We start from the raw sequence: 13,026 nt of genomic DNA on the forward strand, positions 1-13,026 counted from the left end.
TCTTAATGCTATAGAATACAATGACATTCTAGACAATTATGTACCTACAACTTTGTGGCAACAGGTTGGGGAAGGCTCTTTCTTGTTTCAGCATGACAATGCACCCATGCACAAAGCAAGGTCCAAACAGAAATGGTTTGTTTTGCGATCGGTGTGGAAGAGCTTGACTGGCATGCACAGAGCCCTGACCTCAATCCCATCGAACACCTATGGGAAGAATTGGAATGCCGACTGCGAGCCAAGCCTAATCGCCCAACATCAGTACCCGACCTCACTAATGCTTGAGGCTGAATGGAAGCAAGTCCCCTCAGCAACGTTCCAACATTCAGTGGAAAGTCTTAGAAGAGTGGAAACTGTTATAGCGGCAAAGAGGGGAACAATTCCATATTAATGCCCATGATTTTGTAATGAGATATTTGACAAGCAGGTGTCCACATACTTTTGGTCATGTAGTGTGTGTGTGTGTGTGTGTGTGTGGTAGAGCGCTCAGGACCTCAGACTGAGGCATACATGCATACATGCATACATACATGCATAATCCAGCCCGCCCACCGCAGTCCTGAGCGCTCTACCACACACCACACACACACACACACAGGAGTGATGGGGAATATACCAGGGCAGTCAATGAATGCATTCAACTCAAATCATAATGAAAAACAATTGTCAATACCTTCAAACCATGAACTGAATTTCAATGAATTCTCTTAACTGTTGAAATGGAATTGCCCTAAACCCCTCTACTGTGGATTGAATTGTGGTTTACCGCCACCTGCTGGTGTACTATGGTATTACCATAAAGTCCCTCCAAAGTGTTAACCAACTTTGCATATGAATCCCTGATCACAGTCAATATCAAGGACTAGTAAATATGTATGGAACTCAGAGATGCAAAGCAGACTTCTTATTCTGCTATGCATAATGCAAAGAACGAACATCTTCCAAATAATTGATTCTCAGGAGAAAGGGCCTCGATCCTTCCATTGCCATTTTGTACCTTTTCACTAAAGGTGCATCTTCCATATTTTATAGTGAGTGGATCAATGTATCACTGAATTACCACGATATCCAGGCTCCAATAGGTGTGGAGACTGCATTACCATGACATCCAGGCTCCAATAGCTGTGGAGACTGCATTACCACGATATCCAGGCGCCAATAGCTGTGGAGACTGCATTACCACGATATCCAGGCTCCATTAGGTGTGGAGACTGCATTACCACGATATCCAGGTTCCAATAGCTGTGGAGACTGCAATCCCCACGATATCCAGGTTCCAATGGCTGTGGAGACTGCATTACCACGATATCCAGGCTCCATTAGGTGTGGAGACTGCATTACCACGATATCCAGGTTCCAATAGCTGTGGTGACTGCAATCCCCACGATATCCAGGTTCCAATGGCTGTGGAGACTGCATTACCACGATATCCAGGCTCCAATATGTGTGGATCGTGCATACAGCCCAACAAGATGTAAATAGACATGGATACTGCATACAGCCAGTGGTGTAAAGTCCTTAAGTACAACTTTTACTTCAAAACATTCAGAGAGAAAATGATGTACTTTTTACTACATACATTTTCCCTGACACCCAAAAGTATTAATTTTTAATGCTTAGCAGGACAGTAAAATTGCCTAATTCACACACTTACCAAGAGAACATCCCTGGTCATCCCTACTGCCTCTGATCTGGACTCACTAAACACATGCTTCATTTGTAACTGATGTCTGAGTGTTGGAGTTTGCCCCTGGCTACCTGTAAATAACATTTAAAAGGGCAAATTGTGCCATCTGGTTTGTATAATAAAAGGAATTTGAAATGATATATACACTTCTACCTTTGATACTTAAGCATATTTGAGCAATTACATTTACTTGTTATACTTAAGTATGTTTAAAACCAAATACTTTTAGACTTTTACTGGTAGACTTTCACTTTTACATAAATCATTTTCTGTTAAGGTATCTTTACTTTTACTCAAGTATGACAAGTGGCTACTTTTTCCACTAATGCATGATGCCCAACAAGGTATAAATAGGTGTGGATACTGCACGATGCCCAACAAGGTATAAATAGGTGTGGATACTGCACGATGCCCAACAAGGTATAAATAGGTGTGGATACTGCACGATGCCCAACAAGGTATAAATAGGTGTCGATACTGCACGATGCCCAACAAGGTATAAATAGGTGTGGATACTGCACGATGCCCAACAAGGTATAAATAGGTGTGGATACTGCACGATGCCCAACAAGGTATAAATAGGTGTGGATACTGCACGATGCCCAACAAGGTATAAATAGGTGTGGATACTGCACGATGCCCAACAAGGTATAAATAGGTGTGGATACTGCACGATGCCCAACAAGGTATAAATAGGTGTGGATACTACACGATGCCCAACAAGGTATAAATAGGTGTGGATACTGCACGATGGCCAACAAGGTATAAATAGGTGTGGATACTGCATGATGGCCAACAAGGTATAAATAGGTGTGGATACTGCATGATGCCAACAATGTATAAATAGGTGTGGATACTGCATGATGGCCAACAAGGTATAAATAGGTGTGGATACTGCATGATGGCCAACAAGGTATAAATAGGTGTGGATACTGCATGATGCCAACAATGTATAAATAGGTGTGGATACTGCATATAACCCAATGGCTTTGACGAAGTAAGACATTTGCGAACAAAGTTATTGTAAACAAAAACTGTATAGCTCCAAAACATGGTTAAAACTATCATTTCGACCTCAGAGGTCCACAAAAACAAGAGGCGGGACGGCCATTTTGTAGTTTAGCTAAAGGGGCAATATGCTGTTTAAACAACAATGCAGTGAAACCAAAACTTTTGGTGAACAGCTAATGAATGGGGCCTGAGAAAATAAATCACTCTCAAATTCATAAAACAGAGCTATGGATGCAAGGACTGACCATCCATAAAACCCAAACATGTTTTAAGCATGTTTTGAGGCTCTACAGAAAGTAGTCCCTGTACTTAAACCCATCTAAATTTAGGGCAGCCATGTTTTTGAGAGCAAAAGCAACACTATTGCAGTTGTCCATAGGTATATATTTAGACAAATATGCAGTAGCAAAGATGATCTACATACTGACCAGGGAAGAGCCCATTCTGTTATCGACAGGAAACTGTGACAGACCAATCAGGACTCATCTCTCGGCATGTCCAATCACCCCATATATCTCAGCCAATCATGACTAGCCAGGAAGGATCCTTTCTATCTCCCTGTATAGCAGATTCCTTTCTCCTTGGTTAAACTAGGCTCATCATTTAATAACATTTATATATTTATGGATCCCATACAAGTTTGTAATTAAGGCACATGAAAGTTATCATGTTCAAGAAGGCATTTATGGGGGGGGGGGGGGGGATGTAAGAATACAAAATAATTCTAATGGCCCTACTGTGAAGTAGGAACTGGCATCAAACGCCTCAAAACTTGTAACATATCATTAAGTCCAAAAACGGATGTACCAATCACAGATTGCCCATTAAAGAGAGCACCAAAAGGTAATGCAGCTTAATAATAATCTTTCCCTACAGAACCATTACTCCTCTCCGGTGGCCCTCACCATGACAGGGTGGCCTCAGCAGCATCCTTCACCCTCATGGAGGCCGGGTTGTGCTCCTTGTCCCCTTTGTAACGCACTTCCTGGTCACCAGTCTTGGACTTGCTGCCCGATATGCCCAGTTCCACGATCTCCAGGACCTCTATCAAACAGTCCTGCAACAAAACACTATGTCATTGCATGGCACAAAAGTCACCTGGTGAGTTTAGAGTGTTCATATAAGTCAGAGAGAACACAAAAAATTCAGATTAAATCACGCAATGATGTCAAATGTAGGATTTGTGACTATTTGAACGATTAAATGATTCAAAAGGAAGATATGACCTACACTTTTCAAAATTCAAGAAAAGGTTGATATTTGCTTCTTTAGCGATAAACTGTGTGAAGTCCAAAAGGTGGCCGTGCATAAATATGGCAGCCTCCATGCACTACCACAAATGCCTTGTTTTCTAAGTTTGCTGTATTGCAGCTTGCTCTCCGTTACTCTTTTGCATCTGCATTAGCACGTTATACATGCAACAGTAGTTCACAGACGCAGGCAATTTCAAACAACTAAACAGTAGATGGAGCTGATTTCTTCCATCTTTATGTACCTTGGTCATTCTCAGATGGACAGAACAGTAGGAACACAGATTAAGCCTCGTCCTGGACCAAAACACACTCAAAATCAATAAAGAAGGAAATAGCAAGCTGAGTAATTGTGGATCAAATGCCTTTGAATCATTTGTTATTAAGATGTATTTTTAGTCCAGTAGCCTAGTGGGCTTAATCTGGGAGACCATCCCCAGTAGTGGTCCAGATAGAATGTGTTGTGGTCCCTTCTACCTTTTCATTGAGCATGTCAGGGTGTTCTGTCAGCCACACACACAGACACTGGAAGGCTGCCACGATCATAGAGTGGAGGTCTCTGGAGTGGAGGGGGGCAGGCCGGCTGCACTGGTACACGATGTAACCACACACCGAGCTGACCGCACGTTTACGGTCCGCAGACTCCACACTCGTCCTCACCTGAGGAGGAGGGAGAGCCAGCAGTGTTTAATGAACGACAACTGAAAGGTCTGTTGTAGAATCTCCTGGCTCTTACTCATCTCCATTGCCGTGTTCATTATCATAGCCTTTCCATAGTTGTCTGGCCACCTCATACTGTTTGTTGTTGCCATGACAATTACTAACATGGGAAAGGAAAGAAATGCCGGCTTTGTTGTCCACCATCACCTTACAATGTAGGGTTTTAAATGTCCTTTAAATGGACATAAAACGGTGGGTTTAAAGCGTTGCAAGCCTAATGAACAGGACCATGGGGTTTTACCTTGGCCAGGCCGGCCAGCAGCTCCAGAGCGGCCAGGGAGATGCTCATGTCAGGCCTCCACTGGGAGTTGAGCCTCTGGGTGACAAGGTGGATGCTGCGGATCAGCAAGCCGGCCGCTGCATCTGTATGGAGAGCTAGGGATATGACCCCCCAGAAGAAAACGCCATACCACGCCATGTCACACAACCACGAGCAGAGAAGGAGAGCTGGGGTTAGTAACTACTGGACCAGGCAAAGCACGTCCAATAAGCCTCAGCTACACACACAAAGCAATCGGCATGACGACAGTACTATATGAGCAGTCCTTATAAGGTTGGATATTATGGATGTATTAGGTCAAATACCATGTTCAATTCATTGAAAAATCCTCATAAGAAGACAGACATTTTTCAATTCATGAAATGGCCCCAGCCATTTGTTGCCAATAGAATGGTAGCCAAAACTAGGACAATTTAACCAAACATGCATGTTTCTCATGTTCATAAAAAAAAAAAAAAAAAAAAAAAAAAATCAACAATAGAACTGTTTGTTTGTTTGTTTGTAAGTGTTCCACTTGTCTTTCAGAAACTTAAGAGGTCCAAATTAAGATGAAGGAAAAGGCAACACTTCAAGTAAAAAACACATGTTTCTGTTTGAAATGAACTTGTCTGAGAAAACCAAGAAATTGCAGTACAGTTGCTGCACACAAGTGGAAGCCTGCATTTAGTTAATGTTCAGCATAGCCATGCATTAGTTATTATGAAAGACATTTGCAGCCAGTCAGTGGGTAAACTTTTGGCTGAATCTCAATTGTATTCTTTCCTTGCTTCCTCCTCCACAAAACACATAGGAAAAGATCTGAGGGGAGGAATCTCAGATTTCTGCTCCAGTGTGCTTTGAGAAGGTGACATGAAGGAGTACATGAGGAATCAAGGAACCACAGAGATTCACTCCAGGTCTAGGCTCATATTCCAGCTTAAATAAAACAACATGCAAAGGCTGTATACACGAATGCATGCAGTTAAGATATTTATGCACAAGTTGCACATGCTGTATAGCGAGAAGAGCTAGCAAGTGACAGACACACGACCGTCTGCATTCTGATAATATAAGTATCACTGAAACGACACAGCATCACTGCAAATATGAAAATAATAATGTATTTTTGGGAATCATCTTTACCCAATGTCATACATGTCCACAATACTACTAAAGTATGACTGACAGGAATACAAAAATAAATGAAAAGTCAGTCAACATTCAAAACTATTATAGAAACATTACTGTAAAAGTCTAGCTCAGGGGAATTCAACCTTGGGTCCGCGAAGGTACTGCATGGTGCTCCAGACAAATATAATCATATTTTTATGAATATCTCAAGCAGAAATCAGATTTTGAATTACATACCTGTTAATACCTCCTTGTTTCTCAATTCATAATATTGAGCAAATTACACTAATTGGAGGTAATTACACTCACTGGAGTGCCTGACATAGGCTTTGAAAAAGCACCCGCTAATAGGTTACCACCGGCTCCCGAGTGGTGCAGCGGTCTAACGCACTGCATCTCAGTGCTAGAGACGTCACTAGAATCCAGGCTGTATCACAACCGGCCATGATCGGGACTCCCATAGGGTGGCACACAATTGGTTCAGCGATGTCTGTAGGCCGTCATTGTAAATAAGAATTTGTTCTTAACCGACTTGCCTAATAAAAGGTTACATTTAAATAGTGCTGCTGGTAAGGTTTCTTGACTTGGACATACAGTGGGACAAAAAAAGTATTTAGTCAGCCACCAATTGTGCAAGTTCTCCCACTTAAAAAGATGAGAGGCCTGTAATTTACATCATAGGTACACTTCAACTATGACAGACAAAATGAGAAAAAAAAATCCAGAAAATCACATTGTAGGATTTTTAATGAATTTATTTGCAAATTATGGTGGAAAATAAGTATTTGGTCACCTACAAACAAGCAAGATTTCTGGCTCTCACAGACCTGTAACTTCTTCTTTAAGAAGCTCCTCTGTCCTCCACTCGTTACCTGTATTAATGGCACCTGTTTGAACTTGTTATCAGTATAAAAGACACCTGTCCACAACCTCAAACAGTCACACTCCAAACTCCACTATGGCCAAGACCAAAGAGCTGTCAAAGGACACCAGAAACAAAATTGTAGACCTGCACCAGGCTGGGAAGACTGAATCTGCAATAGGTAAGCAGCTTGGTTTGAAGAAATCAACTGTGGGAGCAATTATTAGGAAATGGAAGACCACTGATAATCTCCCTGGATCTGGGGCTCCACGCAAGATCTCACCCCGTGGGGTCAAAATGATCACAAGAACGGTGAGCAAAAATCCCAGAACCACACGGGGGGACCTAGTGAATGACCTGCAGAGAGCTGGGACCAAAGTAACAAAGCCTACCATCAGTAACACACTACGCCGCCAGGGACTCAAATCCTGCAGTGCCAGACGTGTCCCCCTGCTTAAGCCAGTACATGTCCAGGCCCGTCTGAAGTTTGCTAGAGAGCATTTGGATGATCCAGAAGAAGATTGGGAGAATGTCATATGGTCAGATGAAACCAAAATATAACTTTTTGGTAAAAACTGAACTCGTCGTGTTTGGAGGACAAAGAATGCTGAGTTGCATCCAAAGAACACCATACCTACTGTGAAGCATGGGGGTGGAAACATCATGCTTTGGGGCTGTTTTTCTGCAAAGAGACCAGGACGACTGATCCGTGTAAAGGAAATAATAAATGGGGCCATGTATCGTGAGATTTTGAGTGAAAACCTCCTTCAATCAGCAAGGGCATTGAAATGTAACGTGGCTGGGTATTTCAGCATGACAATGATCCCAAACACACCGCCCGGGCAACGAAGGAGTGGCTTCGTAAGAAGCATTTCAAGGTCCTGGAGTGGCCTAGCCAGTCTCCAGATCTCAACCCCATAGAAAATCTTTGGAGGGAGTTGAAAGTCTGTGTTACCCAGCAACAGCCCCAAAACATCACTGCTCTAGAGGAGACCTGCATGGAGGAATGAGCCAAAATACCAGCAACAGTGTGTGAAAACCTTGTGAAGACTTACAGAAAATGTTTGACCTCTGTCATTGCCAACAAAGGGTATATAACAAAGTATTGAGATAAACTTTTGTTATTGACCAAATACTTATTTTCCACCATAATTTGCAAATAAATTCATTAAAAATCCTACAATTTTTCCTAATTTTGTCTGTCATAGTTGAAGTGTACCTATGATGAAAATTATAGGCCTCATCTCTTTAAGTGGGAGAACTTGCACAATTGGTGGCTGACTAAATAATTTTAACTAGCTAAACAGCAGCTCTTCTAGCTAATAGGCTGTTATAGTTACACTTCTTCTTCCTGTTATAATGTAGAGCGGTCAAAATAATGAAAATATGTCTACCAAATTGATTTTATTTTTATGTTGATTACTTTTTGTCAGTATCTTTAAACCATTAAATGATTTTCAATTAATTAGCGGAACTGTGTGGAAAGGGAATTGGCCTAAACCCCTCTACTGTGGACTGAATTGTGTGGAAGTGTTTTACCACCACCACTATTACCATAAAGTCCCCCCCATCACCCTGTTGACCTCCACCTTTGCATAGGAATCCCTGGTAACAGTCAGTGCGGGGATTCTATTAATGCCCCAGGCCTGCCCTGGGTGAACCGGGCTACCTTTCAGGGCATGAGCCAGGTGCCCCGTTTTGGAACCGGGCTACCTTACAGGGCATGAGCCAGGAGCCAGGTGGTTTTGGTGATGGTTTTGGTGATGGTGAAGTCGGCTCAAAACAAAGGTGACGTAGGTTAAGCACGTGGAGTAATGGGAGTAATGAGAAGGATAATGAGAAGGATTCTGTGTTTTCACACGCAAAAGTGAGTTATTTTGATAAAAATACTTACTCTGCCTTCCCAGTGAAAACTCATTTGAAAAATCAAACATATAGTAAAAGTCAAAAGTTGACACACCTACTACTTTTCCTCTATTATTATTTTTAATGTTCTACATTGTAGAATAACAGTGAAGACATCAAAACTCTGGCGCCGACAGAGATGGCCGCCTCGCTTCGCGTTCCTAGGAAACTATGCAGTTTTTTGTTTTTTTACGTGTTATTTCTTACATTAGTACCCCAGGTCATCTTAGGTTTCATCACATACAGTCGAGAAGAACTACTGAATATAAGATCAGCGTCAACTCACCATCAGTACGACCAAGAATACGCTTTTCGCGACGCGGATCCTGTGCTCTGCCTTACAAACAGGACAACGGAGTGGATCCCATGCAGCGACCCAAAAAAACGACTCCGAAAAAGAGGGAAACGAGGCGGTCTTCTGGTCAGACTCCGGAGACGGGCACACCGTGCACCAGTCCCTAGCATTCTTCTTGCCAATGTCCAGTCTCTTGACAACAAGGTTGATGAAATCCGAGCAAGGGTAGCATTCCAGAGGGACATCAGAGACTGTAACGTTCTTTGCTTCACGGAAACGTGGCTTACTGGAGAGACGCTATCCGAAGCGGTGCAGCCAACAGGTTTCTCCACGCATCGCGCAGACAGGAAAAAACATCTTTCTGGTAAAAAGAGGGGCGGGGGCGTATGCCTTATGACTAACGTGACATGGTGTGATGAAAGAAACATACAGGAACTCAAATCCTTCTGTTCACCCGATTTAGAATTCCTCACAATCAAATGTAGACCGCATTATCTACCAAGAGAATTCTCTTCGATTATAATCACAGCCGTATATATCCCCCCCAAGCAGACACATCGTTGGCTCTGAATGAACTTTATTTGACTCTTTGCAAACTGGAAACCATTTATCCGGAGGCTGCATTCATTGTAGCTGGGGATTTTAACAAGGCTAATCTGAAAACAAGACTCCCCAAATTTTATCAGCATATCGATTGCGCAACCAGGGGTGGAAAGACCTTGGATCATTGTTACTCTAACTTCCGTGACGCATATAAGGCCCTGCCCCGCCCCCCTTTCGGAAAAGCTGACCACGACTCCATTTTGTTGATCCCTGCCTACAGACAGAAACTAAAACAAGAGGCTCCCACGCTGAGGTCTGTCCAACGCTGGTCCGACCAAGCTGACTCCACACTCCAAGACTGCTTCCATCGCGTGGACTGGGACATGTTTCGTATTGCGTCAGACAACAACATTGACGAATACGCTGATTCGGTGTGCGAGTTCATTAGAACGTGCGTTGAAGATGTCGTTCCCATAGCAACGATTAAAACATTTCCTAACCAGAAACCGTGGATTGATGGCAGCATTCGTGTGAAACTGAAAGCGCGAACCACTGCTTTTAATCAGGGCAAGGTGTCTGGTAACATGACCAACATACCAACAACGACGAGACGGCCTACAGGGAGGAGGTGAGGGCCCTCGGAGTGTGGTGTCAGGAAAATAACCTCACACTCAACGTCAACAAAACTAAGGAGATGATTGTGGACTTCAGGAAACAGCAGAGGGAACACCCCCCTATCCACATCGATGGAACAGTAGTGGAGAGGGTAGCAAGTTTTAAGTTCCTCGGCATACACATCACAGACAAACTGAATTGGTCCACTCACACAGACAGCATTGTGAAGAAGGCGCAGCAGCGCCTCTTCAACCTCAGGAGGCTGAAGAAATTCGGCTTGTCACCAAAAGCACTCACAAACTTCTACAGATGCACAATCGAGAGCATCCTGGCGGGCTGTATCACCGCCTGGTACGGCAACTGCTCCGCCCTCAACCGTAAGGCTCTCCAGAGGGTAGTGAGGTCTGCACAACGCATCACCGGGGGCAAACTACCTGCCCTCCAGGACACCTACACCACCCGATGTCACAGGAAGGCCATAAAGATCATCAAGGACATCAACCACCCGAGCCACTGCCTGTTCACCCCGCTATCATCCAGAAGGCGAGGTCAGTACAGGTGCATCAAAGCTGGGACCGAGAGACTGAAAAACAGCTTCTATCTCAAGGCTATCAGACTGTTAAACAGCCACCACTAACATTGAGTGGCTGCTGCCAACACACTGACACTGACTCAACTCCAGCCACTTTAATAATGGGAATTGATGGGAAATGATGTAAATATATCACTAGCCACTTTAAACAATGCTACCTTATATAATGTTACTTACCCTACATTATTCATCTCATATGCATACGTATATACTGTACTCTATATCATCGACTGTATCCTTATGTAATACATGTATCACTAGCCACTTTAACTATGCCACTTTGTTTACATACTCATCTCATATGTATATACTGTACTCGATACAATCTACTGTATCTGCCTATGCTGCTCTGTACCATCACTCATTCATATATCCTTATGTACATATTCTTTATCCCCTCACACTGTGTACAAGACAGTAGTTTTGGAATTGCTAGTTAGATTACTTGTTGGTTATTACTGCATTGTCGGAACTAGAAGCACAAGCATTTCGCTACACTCGCATTAACATCTGCTAACCATGTGTATGTGACAAATAAAATTTGATTTGATTTGATTTGATAACACATTGAAAAAACACACCTCCAGGCTGTTTAAGAGCTACTTGACCAAGAAGGAGAGTGATGGAGTGCTGCATCAGATTACCTGGCCTCCGCAATCACCCGACCTCAACACAATTGAGATGGTTTGGGATGAGTTGGACCGTAGAGTGAAGGAAAAGCAGCCAACATGTGCTTAGCATATGTGGGAATTCCTTCAAGATTGTTGGAAAAGCATTCCAGGTGAAGCTGGTTGAGAGAATACCAAGACTGTGCAAAGCTGTTATCAAGGCAAAGGGTGACTACTTTGAAGAATCTAAAATAAAATATATTTTGATTTGTTTAACACTTTTTTGGTTACTACATGAATCCATATGTGTTATTTCATAGTTGATGTCTTCACTATTATTCTACAATGTATAAAATAGTAAAAATAAAGAAAAACCCTTGAATGAGTAGGTGTGTCCTAAATTTTGACTGGTGCTGTATAATTTGAGAGACAAAATGACCATGCGGCGCAGATCACTGTTCGATTTGAGAAGGGCGCTCCTCTACCCCACTTTTGCCCGTGCGTGTCACAGGCCATAGCCCTGGTGCACTTAACCGAACTCCCTCAATATCAAGGACTAGTAAATATCTATTTTTTATTTTTAATACATCTGCAAAAATGTTTAAAAAACGGTTTTCGCCTTGGCATTATGAGGTATTGTGTGTAGATTAATGAGGGAAAAACATTTATTTAATCCATTTTAGAATAAGGCTGTAACGTAACAAAATTTGGAAAAAGGGAAGGGGTCTGAATACTTTCTGAACGCACTGTATATATATTTTTTTTTATCCATTGTTGGACATAAAATACTGTAAAAACACCAGGAAATCAGCTCCAAGTGATTTACATTTTGGAAATCCGTTCCCATCGTATAGAAATGTAAGCAAGGTATGAAATTATTACGTTTTAGTCAAATATTATCTGTTTGAGCTTCATGTGGTCAATTTGACATCTGCAGTTGATGATCCCTGGGCTCTAGTTTACTAAATAGGAAAGGCTCGAGGTCACTACCTGGGAAGGCCTAGAGGTCACTAACTAGGAAGGGCTAGGCTAAGTAACTAGGAAGGGCTAGGCTAAGTAACTAGGAAGGGCTAGAGGTTGGTTGATTGATTGATTTTGGCAGACATGGGTTCAAACAGTATTTATTTTCTTTTAAAATACTTAAGCTGCCCTCGATTGAGCTTCCCCCTGGCACAATAGCGCCAACTGAATAGTCTCAAAAGTGCATATCCCGCCCACTTGGTACTCAGAGCATGATCAATGAAACACTCCAAGAAAGCAAATATTATTTGAACACAAGTCTGGATTTTGGAACAGGGCTCATGAATGTATTCTCCAAGGGGCTCACCGTAGTCTCGGAGGAGGGCCTGGGTGGGCCTCTCTCTGTCGGGGGTGGTGGCTTCAGAGCTGCCCCCGCTGGTGTTGCTGATGCCACTGTTGTTCCTGCTGTGGCTCTTGGCCAGTGCATTGCTGCCATCCACAATGCCCTGTTGGGGTGGCATTGTCACAGTCTGCTCAGATCATTAAAGGGATATTCTACTCAAAAACAACAGATTTTAGTATTTTGTT

The 13,026-nt window shown here is 42.7% G+C and overlaps 1 protein-coding gene across 13 annotated transcripts in view; it reads right to left on the minus strand.

The window, feature by feature from the left end:
- Positions 1–13,026, minus strand: part of LOC139413847 (ral GTPase-activating protein subunit beta-like) — a 57,815-nt gene that overhangs the window by 20,237 nt on the left and 24,552 nt on the right. For 7 of the 13 annotated variants that reach the window (XM_071161651.1, XM_071161654.1, XM_071161656.1 and 4 more), the window contains exons 15-18: positions 12,806–12,944; positions 4,910–5,031; positions 4,426–4,608; positions 3,604–3,755 (exon numbers count right to left, since the gene is read on the minus strand). In XM_071161651.1, the coding sequence (XP_071017752.1) occupies positions 3,604–3,755; positions 4,426–4,608; positions 4,910–5,031; positions 12,806–12,944 (596 nt within the window). Of the gene's footprint in view, positions 1–3,603; positions 3,756–4,425; positions 4,609–4,909; positions 5,044–12,805; positions 12,945–13,026 lie in introns of all 13 variants that reach the window. The other 6 variants (XM_071161648.1, XM_071161647.1, XM_071161649.1 and 3 more) reach the window with 1 other exon arrangement.

The sequence above is a fragment of the Oncorhynchus clarkii genome, chromosome 7 (assembly GCF_045791955.1).
Source record: "Oncorhynchus clarkii lewisi isolate Uvic-CL-2024 chromosome 7, UVic_Ocla_1.0, whole genome shotgun sequence".
NCBI lineage: Eukaryota > Metazoa > Chordata > Actinopteri > Salmoniformes > Salmonidae > Oncorhynchus > Oncorhynchus clarkii.